The sequence below is a fragment of the Chenopodium album genome, chromosome 25 (genome assembly GCF_948465745.1).
Source record: "Chenopodium album chromosome 25, dcCheAlbu1.1, whole genome shotgun sequence".
Classification (NCBI taxonomy): Eukaryota; Viridiplantae; Streptophyta; class Magnoliopsida; order Caryophyllales; family Amaranthaceae; genus Chenopodium; species Chenopodium album.
The window spans coordinates 14,367,912-14,389,303 of record NC_137858.1 but is presented as its reverse complement, the minus strand read 5'-3'; the positions used below and the strand labels follow the sequence as shown (position 1 = coordinate 14,389,303).

The following is a 21,392-nucleotide window of genomic DNA, read 5'->3' as shown; positions in this document are numbered from 1 at the left end:
TCCAACCGATCAGCTCTCTTTGACATAAACTTCAATACATCCTCGTATGAGTCTTCTGGTAACTGAGTCTGACACCAAGCAATTTCTATGGAATCAACATTATCAAACCCCATGTAAATTTTTTTCAGGTCACCTTGTCCTATGATTTTTTCGTACCTGACATATCTTCCATCCTGAGTTTCCTCCACAACTGTATATTCGTCTGACCGTGAAGAACTCGAAGCAGCCATTATTGAATAGTTGAGCAAACAGAAGATTTGAATTGATGAGATGAGTAAGGTTGTTGTCTGGTAAAAAAAAATTGGAAAACAGAGAAAGATGTCTTGTGGTTTGTGGAAATATGGAAATGGAGAATGAGGAGATTATTTGTAAGAAAAGGCTTTTATAAAGGTAGATACGAGCTTATCTTGTTAATTAGTTATGGCAGTTACCCCTTCAAAAAAAAAAAAAAAAAAAAAAAGTTATGGCAGTTAAATAAGTCGGTTATCAAGAAACAGATTATACCCTTTCTTGTTTGTTCTTGATTTATATATATATTTTTATAAATCCCTTTATCAGTTTCTTGAACTTTTTGAAAGAGATAATTTTTTTTTTTTTTTTTGGGGTTAAAATAGGAATGTATGGATTAAAAATCTAGGGCATACGTTTAGCGACTTCAGTCTACAAGTCATAAACCTCTTTGATATAAAGAGACATTCAATATCTATGAAGAGAAGAAGTGAACTTTATATATTCATGGTTGAGATTCAACGAGAAATTTCTTAATACGAGAAGGATGTAAAGGGATGAATGTGCAAAAGTTTTTCAACATATATATGCATAATTTTTCTATTACATGTGCAAAATTGATTTTTGACAAGATAAAAAAAAATTCAATTTCCCCAAAAACAAAAAATTATGTACATTTTGTTCAAAATTTGTGCACATTGAACTTGAGTCAAAAAAATGTTTACACATTCAGTTAAAACAAAATGTGCACAGTTAGTACTACAAATATTTACATAAAATCATAGTGTGGAGTCCACCGATAAAGACCTTAGTACCTCTCTTAATTTAACACAATCTTTTTATTAATTAAAAGTTCAACAAAATAATCAAGAAAGCTGATTTCTATTTCTTTATAACCGCCATAACAAACTAGATGATTCTGTTTGGATAACTACTATGTACTAACTACTTATACTCGATTAAATACTCTTATAAATATGTTGCACCACTATACATTTAATCATTTTATACTCCAAAACTACTTTCACAAGTATTCTGTTTTTACATAAATCATTTTTCGATTCTACAAATACTAGTTCGTTCCAGCGACACAAATCAGAAGACATAATCTTTCATTCTCTAGTTCATTTTTTACTTTTGATCTACTAATGGCTGCTTCGAGTTCACAGGGAGGTAACAACAATGATCTTAGGATTGTCGAGAGTGATTCGAGTAAGAGATTCCTAAGGTATGATGAGATTATTGGAGAAAGTACTATACTTCTCGATTCTTGTGGGCGATATGTAAGGCATAATAAGGCCATTCAAGAAGGTGCTTTGATTCTTGATTCAAGTGGGAAACGCGTAATGTAACGTACAATGGAGGTGGCACTACGAAAAGAGTATACAAGGGATTCGATAATGTAGCTTATCAAAGTATTGCAGCAGAAATCTAAATGCAGTAGCAGAAATGACACAGAGGATTTATGGCCTTCATCGCTCTATCCGTAGATTCCGAGCTTAGGCAAAACTAGAACTACTCCATTAAAGAAGCTTGAAGAAAGCTTCAAAGTTTAGAGAGAGAAACTCTTACAGAGAGAATTAGGAAAGAGAAAGGGGAAAATACAAAATGTGTGAATGAACTAACAGAAGGCTTTAGGAGCCTATTTATTACAACAATTAAAGCTCAACTAATTAGGAGTTTGTTATAACAGAAAAATGATGACAGCTGTAGAATTTGTTATGAGTGTGCTGACGTGTCCTGTGATTCATCTTCAATACTCTCAACAGTCCCCCTCAAACTTGGCATGGTGTTGATCATACCAAGTTTGGATAACAATTCATTGAACTGATGTGAAGGCAGAACTTTTGTAAACACATCTGCAATCTGAGAAGTTGTTGGAAGATAGGTGATTTGCAGCAGACCTTCTAAGACTTTGTCTCTTGTAAAATGCACGTCAATTTCAATGTGCTTAGTTCTTTCATGATGCACAGGGTTCTTAGCAATGTGAATAGCACTTTGATTATCACAGTGCAAAGTAACTGGCTTAAGGTTTTCAACACCCAATTCTTCAAGTAATCTGACTAGCCAAGCCACTTCCCCTGATGCTGATGACATTGCTCTGTACTCTGCTTCTGAAGAGCTCTTTGAAACATTGCTTTGTTTCTTTGATTTCCAACTTATTGGAGATTTTCCAAGTAACATAACATACCCTGAGATGGATCTTCTACTATCCATACATGCACCCCAGTCTGAGTCAGAATATGCTTGGAGAATTAACTTTTCTGCACCATTTAACAAAATACCTTGCCCAACTGTTGCCTGAACATATCTCAGAGTATGAATAAGAGCTTTATAGTGAGGCACTCTTGGTTCCTACAGAAATTGACTCAAATGCTGCACAGTATAGGATAGGTCTGGTCTTGTATGAGTTAAAAAGTTTAACTTCCCAATTAAGCATCTGTACTTACTAGGATCTTCATATAACTCTCCCTGATCTGCCTGTAACTTCAGATTTACAAGTAATGGAGTTAATTCCTTTACCATTCTGCAATCCTGCATCCTTTAATAATTCTCCAGTAAACTTCCTTTGTGTCATGCATATACCTTGATCAAGATATCCTATCTCAATCCCAAGGAAATAACTAAGCCTTCCCAAATCTTTGATGCTGAATACAGAATCCAGATGAAGCTTCAAGGAAAGTATTTCTTGTTCATCATTCCCAGTTAGCACAATATCATCCACATACACAGCAAGGATAGTAACCAGATTACCTTTGTTTTTAATAAACAAAGAGTAATCATTCTTGGACTGAACATAGTGCTTACCCTTTAACTCCCCCACTAACTTGGCATACCATTGTCTAGAGGCTTGTTTCAAGCCATACAATGATTTGACAAATTTGCAAACCTTGTTGTGGGGATTTGAATAACCTTCAGGAGGCAACATATATACATCTTCATTGAGGTCACCATGCAAGAAAGCATTATTGATGTCCAATTGGTGTAATTTCCATCCCTTATTTGCAGCAATAGCCAATAAAGATCTAATAGTAGCCATTTTCACCACTGGAGAAAAAGTCCCGTCATCGTCAATCCCCCACTTTTGATTATACCCTTTAGCCACCAATCTGGCCTTAAATCTTTCTACAGTCCCATCAGCTCTCAACCTGATTCTAAAAACCCATTTACTGCCTATAGGTTTCTTTCCAACTGGTAAATTCACCATAATCCATGTACCAGTCTTTTCCAGAGCAGAAAGCTCTTTATTCATGGCCTCTATCCATCTAGGATCCTTAACAGCCTCATAATAAGAAACAGGTTCAGTGAGGTTATGAACAGCAGCAGTAAAACCATGATGAGAAGAAGGAAGACAGTCAAATTTCACTAAGCCACACCAGTGAGTAAAAGATTCTGAAGTATTAACCATGTTACAAATGAAATTGTCAAATTTGGAAGGAAATTTGACAGGTCTGGTGCTTTTTCTGGTGGTAGAAATATCAAAGAGATTGGATGAAGAAGAAGAATGTGAATCAGAAGGAGAAGAAGAAGAAGAAGAAGAAGAAGGAGAAGAAGGAAGTGATTGAGAAATTGATGGATGACTGACAAGGGAATTTGATGAATCACTAGGGATAGGAATATCTGGTTGTCTAAAAATAGGTGGTATAGACTCATAATTGAAAGGAGGTAAATCAGTAACTTCAGGTAGGAAAAATCTATGATGCTCAGCTTGTGTGTCAGAAACATGAAATGGAAAATGTTGTTCATGAAAGTCTACATCCCTAGAGACATGAATTCTGAAATTATTCATGTTCAAAACCTTATATCCCTTTTGACCAGTAGAGTACCCAAGGAAAACATGAGGAATTGCTCTTGGCTCAAATTTGGTTCTGTTTTGCTTAGGAGTGGATACATAACATAGGCAACCAAATACTCTAAGATGGGAAAGACTATGTGGCTTTTGAAAGAGTTTCTCATAAGGAGATGTATCTCCAAGAACATGAAGAGGCATTCTATTAATTAAATGAGTAGCACAAAGCACACATTCACCCCAAAATTGAATAGGTAATTTGGCTTGAAAAAACAATGCCCTAGCAGTTTCCAAAAGGTGTTTATGCTTTCTCTCAACTACCCCATTTTGTTGAGGTGTATCAACACAACTTCTTTGATGCAAAATTCCTTTACTTGCATAGAAGATTTTTAACTCTCCTTCACACAATTCAAGAGCATTATCACTTCTCACACTCTTAACTACAGTCCCAAATTGTGTTTCAGCAAACTTCACAAAATTCACAAAGATAGGAACAACATCAGATTTAAGAAGCATTAAGAATATCCATGTCATTCTGCTGTAATCATCAACTATAGTAAGGAAAAATTTACAGCCATTATGAGTAGGGTCAGGATTAGGGCCCCATACATCTAAATGTAACAACTCAAAAGGACTAGTAGTCTTAATGAAACTGACAGGGAAAGAATTTCTAGTCTGTCTGGCAGCAGGACAGATTTGACAAAAACTGTCTAGACTACAGTCTTTATTACATATATCATCAACTATGTAATGTAACCTATTGATAGAAATGTGCCCCAGTCTTAAATGCCAAAGCTTGACCTTATTTTGATCCTTGGAAGGTGTAGAACTCCCATTTGCATTAGCTACAAGAGAGCTGGAAGTAGACTTAGGATGTATAACTGTGTCATCTAGGCAGTAAAGACCATGCTTAAGTCTACCAAGAAGCAGTGGCTTCATTGAAGAGCCCTGAATATAACACTCATCATCAGTAAAGACTGCATGACAAGACAAATCCTTACACAATTTAGGTATAGAGATCAGATTATACCTAAAGTCTGGTACATGCAAAACATTCCTCAAAATTAAATGTTCATTCAAGCATATTGTACCAAAGTGTGTGACCTTAACCTTCTTGCCATTAGGTATGGTTATGTAATTATCAACACCATTATAGACTTCTAAGGAATCAAATAATGTGTTATCAAAACACATATGATCAGTAGCACCACTGTCAAGAACCCATTGCACATTATTAAAGGAAGTGAAACAGAATTTACCTGCCACATGTGCAGATTTGCTTCCTTGAGCACCATCAGAAGATCCAGAACTCTGACCATTAGCCTTTTGATTCAATTGATACTGCAAGAACTCTTGATATTGATCAGCAGGGATAGTATTCTGATCATCCTCAGATTCTTCATAAGAACCGAACTCAACATTAGCTGCCAACCTTTTGCCTTTGTCAATATAGCCTGGATTACCATTCAGCTTGTAGCACCTTTGCATGTTGTGACCAGGTATTTTGCAATGGTCGCAATAGTAATTAACTCTCCTTTGAGGTTGATCTCTTCCTCTATTATTCTGGAAATTCTGCTTGTATCTGTCTTGACCAAAAAACCTTCCATTACTGTCTTGTGGCCTTCTATTATTGTGAGCTGCAAAAGCTAAAGCCTCAGAAGTAGTAGTAGCTGTGGTCTGATACAGTTGCTTATGTTTCTCTTCCTGCATAAGTAGCCTGTAAGCATGAGAAATACTTGGAAGAGGATTCATAATCAGAATGCTACGTCTAACAATTTCATAGCCATCATTAAGCTTCATCAAAAATTCCACAAGTCTTCTGTCCTGTTGTGACTTAAGTAACCTTTGAGTAATATTGCAGGTGCAATTAGAACAACTACAAACAACAATTGGATCCACTGAGTCCAACTGATCCCAGAGCATTTTGATTCTGGTATAATAACCAGAAACTGAGTCCTGTCCTTGTTTGATCTCATGAAGTGCTTGTTGTAAAGAGAATAACAAAGCACCAGAAGATTGTCCAAACCTCTCCTCCAGATTCAGCCAAATTTCTCTTGCTGTACCAAAGTATAGAACACTACGAGCAATATCTTGTTCAAGAACTCCAAGCAACCAAGAGATAATCATATTATTGCATCTATCCCAAGCCTGATGAGCATCATCAGTAACAGCAGGTTTGATAAGACTTCCATCAACAAAACCGAGTTTATTTTTAGCAGACAAGCTAATTAACATAGATCGTTTCCAATCTCCTTAAGAATTTCCATCGAACTTGAAATTGACAAGTTTCTGACCAGGATTATCAGAAGGATGAAGATAATACGGAGAAGTAGGATTTTGAGAAGGATCGATCGGTGTTCCCATGATTAAGAACGAAGAACTTCAAGAAAATCAAATTGAAGAAGAATATGATTGAACAAATCGCAAAAACAGAGATACGATCAAGCAACCAGCAGAATAACTCCAGAATTTGAACAAAATCAACAAATAGAACAACAGACCACAAATCTGAACAAATTTCGAGCAAAATCGAACGAAGAATCGAGCAAAATCAAGGCTAATTGCAGAAAAATCGAGAGAAATCGATCGAAGAACGAATACCTCAAGCTGAAGAACTATGAGCTGAAATAGTGCAAAACGATCGAACAAAAATTTCTTCAAGATCGCAACCACCGTGCTCTGATACCATATCAAAGTATTGCAGCAGAAATCTAAATGCAGTAGCAGAAATGACACAGAGGATTTATGGCCTTCATCGCTCTATCCGTAGATTCCGAGCTTAGGCAAAACTAGAACTACTCCATTAAATAAGCTTGAAGAAAGCTTCAAAGTTTAGAGAGAGAAACTCTTACAGAGAGAATTAGGAAAGAGAAAGGGGAAAATACAAAATGTGTGAATGAACTAACAGAAGGCTTTAGGAGCCTATTTATTACAACAATTAAAGCTCAACTAATTAGGAGTTTGTTATAACAGAAAAATGATGACAGCTGTAGAATTTGTTATGAGTGTGCTGACGTGTCCTGTGATTCATGTTCAATACTCTCAACATAGCTGGTATCGAAATTGCTTGGAGTAAGACAGAGCTAACAGAGAATTTGTTATAGAATAAGGAAATTCTTGAGATGTTATGTGCAGAAGGTGATCTAATGAAGTTATTAGATCATAAAAATGTAGTGAAATGCTATGATTCTTGGGTTGATGAGGAAGCAAAAACCATTCACATGATTACTGAGTACTTTCCTTCAGGAAATTTGTCACAGTATGTCCTCAGTCATAAGCCGGATGGTCGAAACACAATCAAGAATTGGTGTAAACAGATTCTGAATGCGATAAACTATCTTCACTCTCTGAGTCCACAGATGGCTCACCTTGACATCAACTGCGACAACATCTTTATCAATGGGAAGACAGGATGTGTCAAACTCGGAGACTTTGGCTTTGCGGTTATTCTTGAACAAGGTACTAGTGATCAAAAATGTGTTGCTCCACGTTATATGGCACCAGAGTTTATTACAGAAACTGGTTATACTGAATCGGTTGACATATTCTCTTTCGGAATGTGCGTGCGAGAGATGGTCTGGGCAAGCAAATGCAGTAATAAAAGCGAGTTTTTAGACAGCCTCAATCCTACCACGATAAACGCAATGGCAGATGACAATGAAGCTCTCCAATTCAGTAGAAGGTGTCTGACTCCTTCATCAGATGGTAGACCCTTGGCAAATGAGCTCTTGAATGACTCGTTTCTTGCACCGACTTTTTTGAGCACCATCAGAGCAAAAGTTCTGAGGCTGTTACATAGGGTATGTTCCTGCTTATCCTGAAAGTGCTCGCCAAATGCCCATTGTACCGTGTGAAATTTGCTATATCAGTCTGTTATTAGTTGGTTTGTTCTTTTTATCTTTGTTCTTCAATAAAACATAGTGTTAGCATAATAAAATGTATGATTACTCAGTTTGTAGATTATTGCTGAGGTTTTAATCATGCATGGTGTGTGTGTATGGGGAGGGGGTTGATTCTTTTGGTTCGTTTGTTAATTGATTTTCATCACTTGTAATAAGTGTTTCATTTGGATAAATGAATATTATTCTTGAGTTAGTTGATTGCATATAATATTTGCTATACGCAACTTAATTTGTTTCTTCCTTAAATTTGGTTTTTCAATTCTCCTTTATCTCTAATTTCATGACTAGTACTACGTACGTATAATTAGATTGAAGCATATATAAATTATACATTCTAGTCTTTAAAAGATGACAAATCAGATGTTTGAGCCAGATCATGTAACGAAATTAAGGCCTTTCTTGATTTTAATTTTTCTCACGAATACAAATAATAACGTAACATGTTTTTGATTCGAGTTATGTTATTAATATTTGTCACGAGTGCAACTAATAATGTAGCATGAGGATTAGGTTGGGTATATAAAATAGGTATTCTTCCTTAAAATGGTTTTGGGTAGATTTCAAGTTTTCTTGAATTCGAATATTGAACAATCGAGTCTTTTATTTGGGTAAATAATGAGTCAATCTCAAATTCATGTCGGGTTTGAATCATATATTATCATAACATATGACGGATGAGTTTTCAGTGGCAACAATAAGAATATAGCTATTGCAGTAATTATTTTCAACCTTGACCCTATAAATTTTAGGGATCAATATAGTCTGTCCATGTAGTTATTTCATATAAAAAATATAATCAAAACAAAAGCTGTTTTTCTTACTAAAAAAAAATTGGTTTTAAATAATTAAAAAAAAAAAGGTTTTTCTCGAAACGAAGGACACCTCCATGACTCCATCATCCATCAAATATACAGTTGGTTTCTTTTCACCACCCAAATTAAACATTCATCATCATGCCTTAAAAAAAAAACGCCCAACTCACATCATCCCATGTAGTACGTAAGAGCAATTGTAACCAAATTTTTTAAAAAGGTAATCGCAAATTAAACGATAAGTCCACCGTAATTGGATCTTAGCCCTAATTGGTTTTTTTGGGACATTCTTGAACAAGATGAGATTGCTAAGGAGAAGGGAGGAAAGGAAACTACACAGTAAGAAGATTGAAAGATAGAAACTGAGAAAAAAAAACGTGTATTTTTTTTTATTTTTTTTATATTTTATCAAAATATTTTTGAAAACCACAACGTCATCCCATAAAGAGTTTGAATTAGTCATTTCATGAATAGTTAAGATTTGATCTAGTATAATGGATACTAAACCTGATTATTGAGCGGGTCAGGTCAAGGTCAGTGCGGGTCCGTTGCAGGTTGGGCAAAGAGGGTCACTTTTTATAGGGTCAGTATTGCGTCAAGCCAATGCGGGTCGCGGGTAAATAGCGGGTCGATAATGAGCGGACATAAAAAATATCAATTAAAATAAATATAAAACAAAGCCTTTTTTTTTTTCAAAAGGTATTGTGTGAGTCCGTTTCACGTGAGTCCAGTTTATAATGTATACTCTGACCCCTACCCATTGTCACTGCTCAGCCTCTACCGACGGCCGGCGACCTTCTCCCTCCCATTTCCCGGTTTCGGCAACCCTCCCCCACCCATCCCCAACAACCGCTACACCTCTAGTTGAAAAATTGATTTTTATTTCTTCCTTAATTATACTTCATATGATTTTTGATTGATTAATAATTTTTGTAGAATTTTGATTTTGATTGTATAGGTATTATACGACGAGGCTTTACATCGGAACTCCGCCGAGAATTTCGGAGTAGAGAGGAGGAGGAGTACGGACTTCGTTCTTAATCAGGAGAACACAAAGCTTTGGAGGAGGAGTACGGAAATGGCGGTCGAGGAAGGTGAAGGTGAGGTTGAAGATGAAGACAATGTGAAGGTTGATGTTGATGACTGAGCATCAATGGCGGCAAGAGCTTTAATGCAGTAGTCAGGTAATAAGCAGAGCAGAGCTTAAATGTGAAGCAGGACACCCCAAGGTTGGTTATTTTTTATTATCTGATACATTTAAGCTATTTTCTGATACATATAACCTTTTTTCTGACAATTATAATTTAATATCTGATATTTATAATTTAAAATCTGACCATTATAATTTAATATCTGATATTTATAATTTAAAATCTGACCATTATAATTTAATTTCTAACCATTATAATTTAATTTCTGACCATTTTATGTTAATATCGGACTATTATTATCTTATTTATGACCATTAAGATTTTTTCCCCTTAATATCTGACCATTATAATCTAATTTCTGACCATTATAATCTAATATCTGACTATTATTATTTAATTTCTGACCATTAATTTTTTTTTTCCTCAAATATTTTTTTCATGTTTGTATGACCGGACTCATGTGAGTCCGTTCTACACAAAACTTTTACTTTTTTTTTTTGTTTTTTGACATGGACAAGAAGCCATTATTAAGTATATATGAATAAAAATTTGTCTATATATTTATTTTTATCAATTAAATTGAAAAAAAAAACATTTTGGCCCTACATTGACCCTACCCAACAACGGCCATGTCCGTGAAAGGCTCCATTCAAAGTCCTTTAAGATTGATCTCGATCCTATTATCATTGGACTACCCTACCCAATAACTAGCTCTAATGGATACAATACAATTGTAGCCATTTAAAACCCATCCATCTATTATAACATGTTATATCATCTTATCTTATCTCTAATTAATAAACCTGATCTCGTAGTCATGCCATGAGACAACGACACTTGGCATTCCAGCATTTTCCCAAGTGTTGCGCCACGTAGGTGATAAAATATATTATTACGACACATTTAATTGTAAGAAAGAGAGTTTTGAGTTTTATTACTGATATACTTCTAAATTTCTAACCATAACTTGTAGGGAACAATTAGTGTATTTTTTGGATTGAAAACAGATTCGTTGATACCGATACCATTACCGTGCGTTTGGTTTGAAGACATGGCAACAATTACCATTACCTAAAAGGTAATGGTCACCCCTCATTTGTTACCACTCAAAAACGTTGTCTTGGGGTAACAAATTAAATACTTTTACCCTCCTCTTATTAAATACCCTTTCGATGGTTAAACCAAACAAAGGAAAGGTAATAGCTAAATGATTCATATCCCCTTATTATTTGTTTCTTTTCCACTCCGTTTTCAATTTTCGAACCAAACACCCCCTTAATAAATATCCTATAACTCAGTTCTAAATCTATCATAAAATTCATTTTAAAAGTTAAATTATTTAAAATAATTTCTAATTACAATACATTTAATTTAATTTTTTTAAATAATAGAGAATTAATAAAAAATAAGTTTTAATAGTAAAAATAATAATTTTAGTTTGATAAAAATTAAATACTTTCACTTTAGTAAAAATAATCTAAGTTCAAAAAATAATTCCAAGTTTATAAAACATAGATATCGATTTACAAACAAAACTACAATAAATTCAATTAATAAACACAAATTGTTATATGTGACTGGCCACATGGTGTGATCAATCATCATGGGGGTATAATCTTAAGTGTTACAGGGTTTACTCGGTCAATGTTATAAGGTTACTTGGTTAGTATTACAAGTGTTACTCGGTCAATGTTATAAGGGTTACTTTGTTATTTTATAAGCGACAACTGCACACAAAACGCGCTGCAATTATTATATAAATAAGCAATATGAAATTGCATGTCTAAATATATCTAACTTTATCAAAAGAGAATGTAGGACCATATTTAAGATTCAAGCCAAAAAATATCAACAATATAGACATCACCTGGACACAAAACTAGTCACTAATAAATAAAGCCGGGCTCGCAGCCATACCACGAGATAGTGACACTTGATATTCCTGTTTTTCGCCAAATGTCGGGTCACGTAGGCGACAAATAGGTATTATGTGACATATATGATGGTAAGTAAGCAAATTTTAGAAAAATTTTTGTAAAACAAAAAAGTTGTATAGAGTTTTATTATCGATATACTTCTAATATTTCATATATAAAAAAATTATCATAACTTTTAATAAAGATCCTATAACTCAGTTCTATTTCTATCATAATAATAACATAGATACCTATTTATAAACAAAAATACAAAACGTACATTATTATATACTTCCTCCGTTTTCTTTTACTTGCAACACAGCCTTGTGGCACGTGTTTTAAGGTAGGGTTTATGTAATGTAAACGGATAAATTTTTCATTAAAATTTTTACAAATGATACTTAACCCTATTCTAATTTTCGTGTAAAAATTATATTGATAAAATCGCTCGTTTATCCTCACTAATCATCTCCTAAAACTGCGTGCTTTAAAGGTGTGTTGCAAGTAAAAGAAAACAGAGGAAGTAAATTATTAAGCGATAAGATATCGGATGCATACGTAACTGTATTTTACATTCAAGCCAAAGCATTTATTTTAAAATTTTATTGACAATATGGCAAAACTAGTTGCTAATAAATAAAGTCGGTCTCGCAGCCAAGCCACGAGACAACGACACTTGACATTTCAGTTTTTCGCCAAGTGTCGAGCCACGCGACAAATAGATATAATGTTGATAGTAACGCGTTTTGTGTGCGGCTAGCCACATCATGTGACAGGACAAAGTAAACACTATTCGAGTCCCCCTTGTAACACTGACCGAGTAAGGGCCTGTTCACATTTACTTAATTTCAGTTCAGTTCAGTTCAGTTCAGCTCTTAATTTCCCTCTCACATAAAATATCCATTTCAGCTCAATTCAGTTTAGTTCATTCCAATCAGTTCAGTTTAGTTCAGTTCAGCTCCAATCAGTTCAGTTCAGCTCAGTTCAGTAAATATGAACATGCCCTAACCCCTAAAATTGACCAAATTACCACTACTACACCAATAAAGTAACACCTCTAATACTAACAAAGTTGCCCCATAATAATTGACCACACGGTATAGCTAGTTGCCTAGTTACGTATTAAAGTTTGTGTAAATTCTAATGTACTTTAATACTTTTTTTTAAAAAAAAAATATCATAGTGAGCTAGAGATCACAATAACTTAAAAAATCGTGCACGGGCTTAGTGGCTTACATTGGTTTCACCTTTTTTTGAGGAATATTAGTTGCACCTTGAACTCTAAAAGGAAAATATATATCATCACTTTCCTATCTTATCTCCGTGTATATTTATCATTTTAGCATCTTGGTCAAAACTATATAACAAAACATCAGTATTCAAAAAAAAAAATTATAAATCATCAATAAAACCAGGGTTTTTGTTTTCTTTTTTATTCTTCCTTTTTTTTTATTTTTTATTTATTAGGAAAGGGGTTTTTTTTTTTTTTTTTTTTGATAAATCAATAATTTCATATTAATATTCGGAACCAACCACCCTAAAAGTCTAAAACAGAAACCACTCAATAGCATATAAATCATCTCTCGTTTAGATACATACAAAATTCTTGTAAACTTTCTTAAAAAAAAACTCCTTAACCATTAAAAAAAATAAAAAGAAAGAAAAATTCTCAAGTCATAAGTAGTTTTCATGGGTTTGTTCCAACCAGAAGATGTCAAAGGCCTCAACGTTGTCGAAAAAAGAGAGGGATACACAAGGTACGACGAGATCATAGGCAAAGTAAACACAAAAACAGTATACAAGGGTTTTGATGAGATTACAGGAAGAGAAATCGCTTGGAGTAAGATAGTGTCCACAAATGCAAAATTCATTGTTGATAACATAAATTTAATGACTGAACCGCGGTTGTTATTCTCATTAAATCATGAGAATATTATCAAGGGTTATGATTTTTGGATTGATGATCGCTATAATAATAATAATACGAAAACAATTAACATGATTAGTGAGCTTTATACATCAGGGAGTTTGGAAGACTACTTGAAGAAACATGATGATCTCGATATCGAGGTAATCAAGGATTTTGCTAGGCAAATCCTTAAAGGGTTACATTATATTCAAAGTCGTAATCCCCCGATAATGCACGGCGCTCTAAATTTGAGCCGCATCTATGTAAACGGGAAAACAGGCCGGGTAATGATAGGAGATTTTGGTTACGCACTGTCTAATCCGCTAGACTATAATCAGTATTATGACATACACTCTTTTGGTATGTGCTTTTTTCTAATGGTGAGTAAAAAGCAAATGTCAACAAACTTACAAGTTCGAAAATTCATTGAAAAGTGTCTAAATCCTGCTACTCATAGACTTACGCCAATTGACCTCCTTAATGACCCGTTGTTCACAGGATCAAAGACGATGGGACAACGAATGTCTACAATTACAAAGGCGGTGTCTAAGTTTTTCTTGAATTGTTTTTTCTTAGCGAGCCCTTAATTATATTGTTCTTGTATTTTCTTAATGATATTCAAGGTTTTAAGTATCAAAATTATTGTTTTAATTATTAATATTATGATGAAATCGATTTTTCAACATCTTTAGTACTCTATCATGTTAGACATTATCGTTAGAAATTGCTTTAGAGTACGTATAAAGTATGATGTCAAATGTGTCATACTTAGCCGATAGCCGTGAATATTTCTTAATTTGTTAATGCCTTGGAGAAAATCAAGGAGCAATTTTATTTTAGAGAAAATATAGTGTAAAGAAATTTAATAATGATGAAGTAGAAATCAGAAATCATCCCACCAAAAAAATTTCATCCCATCCCCGCAATGAGTACAAGATTTTTCCTCATTCCACAAGTCAACAAACAAAATCAATAATATGGTGACACGTGGACATGGTAGGCCCCACTAACGCATTTATGGACGGAATCCGTTAGTTGGCGGTGATTGGTGGTAGAAACCAACTTTCATTTTTGTATGTGGTGGTAAAATACTTTTTTTTTTTTTTTGGAGGTGGTAAAAACAACTTTTTTTTTTTTATTAATTTACGTGGTAAAAGTAAAAATTTCCAAATAAAAAAATCGATGTTATTTTTTAGGAAAATTTGACAATTATCACCTTCTATTATGTTCATTTTAGCAATTACCACCTTCTATTTTTTTTTAAAAAAAAATTACTACCTTCTCTTTTCAAAAACATCACGAGTTACCACATTCTTGCCTCCCAACTACTACATTACGTCATCTTGGGCCCACTTTTTACCTTCCCTCCCTATTTCCCCCTCATTTCTCATTCCTAACTTGATTCTCATTTCCATCTCATCATCATCTGTCATAAACAGCTTTGGTTTCATCCACTTCTGATGAAGCATTGTCTGAAGTTTGATCGCCATGGTCAGTTTCTCCTTCTCTGAATTCGTAGGTACAGGTGACAAAACGTCATCTGATGTCATGAACAGCTTTCGTAAACCAAAACTTTCATCCAATTCTGAAGAAGCAGCCATTGCTGAAGCTAACAGAAGATTTGGCACTGATTAGAAATGACTAGGGTTGTTTTCTAATGGTTTAATTGTAATGAAGGGATGAGTGTGTAGAAAAAACAGAGAATTCTTGGAATAAATGAGAGAATATATGTATTGTTTTTATTTATACTTCGTATAAGATTAATAGTGGAAGGTCGTTTGTTACCAATTGAATGAACTAGTTAAGCTAGTTATCAAGATCAAGAAACAGGAAATGCCATTTCTTGATTATTTAATTAAAAAAAATATAAAAGTGATAAAAAAAAAGAGTAACAATAAAAATATCTGTTGTTATTTCTGTTATGAAAAATCGTTATGCTTTACTTAATTTTTTGTCATGCTATGTTATGTTGAGTATGCTTATCTACGGTAAAGCCTAAAGCTTATATGTGTTACTCACCTTATTGTCATATATCTTAGCTTTTACGGATAATCTAATGACTTTAGATTTTTGACCACAATTGAAATTGTTTATCATTATACGTGTATATATATATTGATTAGAAATTTTGTCAGAACAACTTTATACCAGCCTAAAAGAAATTAGCCTTAATCAAGAGTTCAAGACTCGTGTTTTACCCAAAATTAGATTGGCTGAATAGATTTTAATCAAAAAATTCTTTATTAATCTTGGACAGTAATATAACTAAATTTGATGGTTTTCAATATGTTACTCCATAAGTCCATATTAGACCCTTAATTGACTGTATCTAACTGTCTTATTAACCCAATACAACCCAATTAAAACCATCTAGCGCATAAGAAATTTACAAAATCCTCGTGCCACTTTGTTTGGCATATAAAAAATGGCTATTGTATAACTTAATACCCCTAGTCATCGACGGTATGGTATGGGTGATGTTCATTGGTATAGTTGTAAGGAATACGTGGTTACTGGTTAGGGCGATATTTCTTACATACTACAAGTAGTTAACTATCATGATGTGTTGATTAAAACTAACTATAACATATTTACAATCACCTCTAGTTGAACTTAATTGTGCATGATTGATGAACATCTTATGAAAATCGAACTGGCTACTCATTAAGTAAAACATTATGCAAATAAATTTTTGCCACTTAAAATCAATATAATCCTTATATTTGACTCTTAAACACTACTTGATTACTTAAAATTATATACACAATACATGGTTCACGTACTTGTGATACGGCTAAATCCAAATTATTGTATAAGCCTTCATTATACATTTTCTGGACATACTACAGAGGACGATATACAGAGCTTTCATTTGCCATACTAAGTTTTGGCTAAGTAAAAGTTCAATAGTCAAACTCAATCAAGAAGATGAGAAAATCAAGATTTATCTAGTATGAACTGAGAAGCCAATTTATTGGTTATATAAGCGAAGACAAAATAAGGTCAAAAATAATACGAGTCATATATATCCCCTGCTAACACTAGAAGTAACAAATAACAAGTAAAATGCCTAATTTCGAGCAACTATACTAATTAAGACTCAAAGTACAATTGACAAATTTATCACTCTAAAATATACATGAATATTGTCGAATAGTCTTTTACTACCAAAGAATTTTATTGACCTTACACTTCCATCTGTTGCAGCAAAATGTTGATGACATCATCCTTATATTCCCAAACCATTATAGAATCGACTAGTTATCAGTCGAAGTCTCCTGTGTCCTAGATGGCGAACCAGTCTCAGACGTTCCCTTTTGTGACCCAAAGGTCTCACCCCCACGCTCAGCTTCTCTTTCTTGTTCTGGAGATGGTCTAGAAGGCGGAACATTGCCTGTCGTACTGCCAAACTCTTCATTCCCAGGTTCTGTACTCAGTAATCTAGCCACCTGATCACGCACAGACTCTCTCAGAGTCTGAATACTTGCACTACTACCTGATGTCAACGTTTCAGAAACACTGTCTGCAAGAAACGCGTCGTTCAGAAGGTCAATTGCTGCAGGCCTCTCTGATTTAGGGCGCAGACACTTGTCAATGAACTGCCTAACCTCAGAGTCTACCACATTGTTTAACGCGGCAGGCATTTCACCATTTCTAATCATTCCGAAAACCAGTTCTTTTTCGTTGTTGCATTCGCTGTACATCTTTTCCTTAGTCACTATCTGTACTAAAGTCATCCCAAACGAGAATATATCAACCTTTTCATTGTATTCTGCTTCTAAAATCTCCGGTGCCATAGTTTCTGGCGTACCAACACACCTAGTTAGACTTCTCCCCGGTTTAATTTTACATGCGAAACCAAAATCTCCTAGCTTAACCGTGCCCAAATTTCCATCAATGAAGATGTTTTCAATCTTCACATCTCGATGAACTATCGGTATACTACGAGCATGAAGATAATTCAACGCGCTTAGAATCTGTCTAGACCAATTCTTGATCGCGGTGTTACCAACAAGATTGTGTTTGTTGGTGTACTTTCTCAAATCTCCGGAAGTACAAAGCTCGGTAATCATGTGAAAGGTTTTGGTGGAATCATCGTACCAAGAATGGTAGCATTTGATTACGTTTTCATGGTCTAATGACTGCAACAAAGAAGCTTCAGCAAGCAAATTCTTGGCTTTTTGATTTGATGAATTTGTCAATTGCGTCTTCGACCAAGCAATTTCTATACCATTAATTTTATCAAGCCCCATATAAACTCTTTTCGTTGTACCTTGTCCTATGGATTTGTTGTACCTTACGTATCGCTTTCTCGGGCACTCCTCCATAGCTCTGTATTCGCGTCTTTGTGATGAACTCGAAGCAGCCATTACTGATTAGTTAACAGAAGAGAAGATTTGGGATTGAAGAAATGAGTAAGGTTGTTTTCTAATGATTTAATAATCATGTAGGACAAAAACAGAATACTTGGAATGGTAATATATATATGGTTGTGATAGTTGATTTGTTACTTTAGTTAGTTAAGTCGGTTATCAAGATCAAGAAATCTTGATTATTATAAAGATTTGTTTTTAAAAAATTGTTAACTTATGCTGCTGATGTGGCAATGTTAGTTATTCATAACAAACTTCTTCTAGTAGCTTCTCTTATTACAGGTATATATACTTGTTTTCTTTCTCTGTAAATTAGGAGTTCATAATAAAATAATTAATTTTCTTCCAAATTCTCTCTATTTCTTCACTTTTGTTCACAAATATAACTAGTTAATTTGTAATCTCCAAAGTAATTAACAACAAATTAAGTTATCTACCATTTTGCAATACATAGAAGTTAAAGGCATTTTCATCTTTTTACGACTCTTTCGACCATCCCCCAATTTATTAGTATATATTTTTAATTGTACAGTCGTAAATAGACCTGGTTATTAGACGGGTTGGATTAATGTCGGGTCAAAGAAGGTCTTTATAGGGCCAATAGCGGGTCACGAGTCAACAGTGGGCAACGAACTATAATTTTAAATAATAAATATTGTACAAAGTAATTATTAAGTATGAATACGTAAATTTTTGTCAATTATCTATTTTCTTTATCTATTAAATTGGACAAACATTTTGGACCTATATTGACCCTGTTCAATAAACTGCTTGTTCATTATAGGCCTTGTCCATTAAAAGCCCAATAAACTTTACCATAACCCTATTATTAATTGGGCTGCCCTGCCCCATAAGTCCATAACAAGGTCTAGTTGTCAACATGTATAATTGACCATAAATAACAAGAGTTATTATATAAAATTATTTTTATAAATTACACATTTTTACAAATCCAATATAACTTGTACAACTATTTTCATATACTATTTTGAGTATTTTCATATACAACCTTGTTAATTATTAGGTATAATTTTAAAAAATTTAATATCTTACAAATAATACACCTAAATTACACTTATTAATAATAATAATTAACGGATCGGAGATAGCATATCAATCAGAAACTATTATTAAATCATTTAAAAAATTCCATATGATAAAAGATTTAAGCTACCACCCTATTATTTTACAGTAGGACATAAGCTTTTATAATACGCGTTAAGCTTCACGAAATTTTCTATTGGAATAGAGTAAGTTTGTGTCAATAAGGTTTGACTTTATTTATTTATTTATTTTTACGCAACGTTTGACTTTATTAATCAGTCCATCTTTTACAAAAAATAAGTGTTAGGCTAATCAGGTTCAGTCATATGTATCTAATATCTACCATGTCTTACTAGTGCTAATATGCTAAGCTAGAAAAGTGCAGTGAATATAATGCACCTACTATATATTAATGGAACCTAAGAAAATAAGTAGCTATGACCTTGGTCTACACGGTATAGCCGGATGCACCATGCTCATAGATCACCAGTGTGAAAATAGAGAGGTAGCTTTTTTTTAAAATTTTTTAAAAAAAAGTTTCAAAAATTAAAGGGATTGAGCCTGATCTTTTCCAATATAATAGCTTCCAAAATTAAATATCTCGATGTCAAAAAAAAAAAAAACAAAAACAAAAACAAAATTAAATATCTCCATATTTGCAATTTACTAATTTTGATTAATTTTAGTGAGAAAAATTTACAGAGAGCGGTTTTTAGAGAGAAATTTCAGAGCTAGAGTGCGAAACTGAGGACTTGAGGAGCAAGAGAAACTTACTTATCCATCTAAATTTCACCATGATATTGATAATAAAGGTGAATTTGGAGATTTTTTGTTTGTATTATTTCAACAATTGGATAGACTTATTGAAGTTATTACATGAAACCTGGCCTATTCTTTATCTCCAAAAAGCCCTTCACTTCATCAACATTTTACAATTTCCCTTTTACCGGTTGACCAAGGCTTTTCCTTATTATTATTATATATATATATATACCATATATTCCACAACCTTTGCATATGCAAATCTAAGTTCACAAATCCCCAAATACAGACTTCTCTAAGAAAGTGAATTGAAATTAAAAGTCAGCAACCTTACAATCATATTTCTAATATTCCCATCTAGCCTTATATACCGAAATTTGTTTACCTATTTTTTTTTTCGAACAAACTCACCACCTATCCTAACCTTAATATCCACATTTTCAACATTATCATCCATATGTTCAATTTACAAGAGAAGGGCAAGTCCTATTCATCTATTTGTAATATCGGTTAAGTTTATTTAGTATATTCACATGTGCATAACACAATAAAAATAAAGCAATGAGACAACAATTCCAAAGCACAGCACAATATTTAACACTAAACCCTAGAATAAAGAATCCCCAATTAAATATTACCCCCAATTACAAATTATCTGACGCATACACGGAAAACAATTTTTAATTACATTATTTCCCCAATTAACTACTCAAATAGTAAATTGACATTGTTAATTAAACTAAAATTAACTGGAATTTAGTTTTACCGAATGAATTATATAATAATCAAGGTTGATTTTTCTAGGGTTAAGCGCAATTCATCAATGAACCCCAATATTTACCAAAATTATCCTTGGTACACTTTAGTTAGTTATAATTTTTCAGTGGTGAACTTAATGAAACTGTAAGTCTAACCCTAGTTAACTAAAGACTTAATGACTAATTTAACCCTATTCCTAAATTCTACCTTTCCTTCCAAAAAGTTTCAACCACGAATAACCCCTCCCTGTCTATGACCAAGCCCTTACGCCAGCATCCCCTTCTCCTACGCTGGCCGGCTATCCCAACCCCTCCCCCCCCCCCCTCGAGATCTATATTTTGTTGTCGAAATCCACACCTAAAAAATTGAATTCTGGATTTGTTGTTTGTTCGTTAGGGTGAGTTCTAAGTGGGGTTTAAGGTTTGGTGGGTGGTTCTAGGGTGGGGAAGGGTTTAGGGGAGATTTCAAGCCAAAATCCAGCGGTTTTTCACTAGGCGAAAAAAGGGGTTGGCCACCGGTTCAAAACCCCCCTTTGCCACCGGTTTTGAACCGGTGGCCAGTGGGGGGGTGGCAAAACCTAGGACAAAAGGCCACCGGTTCAAAACCGGTGGCAAAATCAAGTATTGCCACCGGTTAACCGGTGGCAATAGTCGTTCCCGCATTTTTTTTTTTTGTACTAACAACTATTGCCACCGGTTAACCGGTGGCAATAATACCCTAAAAAAACAAAAAAAACAAAATTTTTT

The 21,392-nt window shown here is 33.9% G+C and overlaps 2 protein-coding genes and 1 pseudogene across 2 annotated transcripts; 2 read left to right on the top strand and 1 right to left on the bottom strand.

The window, feature by feature from the left end:
- The first annotated feature begins 7,140 nt into the window (after positions 1-7,140).
- LOC145613757 (serine/threonine-protein kinase WNK8-like) lies at positions 7,141-9,879 on the top strand. The gene is made up of 2 exons (XM_081668820.1): positions 7,141-7,818; positions 9,691-9,879. The coding sequence occupies exons 1-2, from the start codon at positions 7,141-7,143 to the stop codon at positions 9,877-9,879; spliced, it is 867 nt and encodes a 288-aa protein (XP_081524946.1).
- A 3,609-nt stretch (positions 9,880-13,488) lies between these two features.
- On the top strand, positions 13,489-15,343 carry LOC145613756 (serine/threonine-protein kinase WNK8-like). Its single transcript, XM_081668819.1, has 2 exons — positions 13,489-14,068; positions 15,228-15,343. The coding sequence occupies exons 1-2, from the start codon at positions 13,489-13,491 to the stop codon at positions 15,341-15,343; spliced, it is 696 nt and encodes a 231-aa protein (XP_081524945.1).
- Positions 15,344-16,965: 1,622 nt separating this feature from the next.
- Positions 16,966-18,078, bottom strand: LOC145613755 (putative serine/threonine-protein kinase WNK11 pseudogene; annotated as a pseudogene).
- Between the last annotated feature and the right edge of the window lie 3,314 nt (positions 18,079-21,392).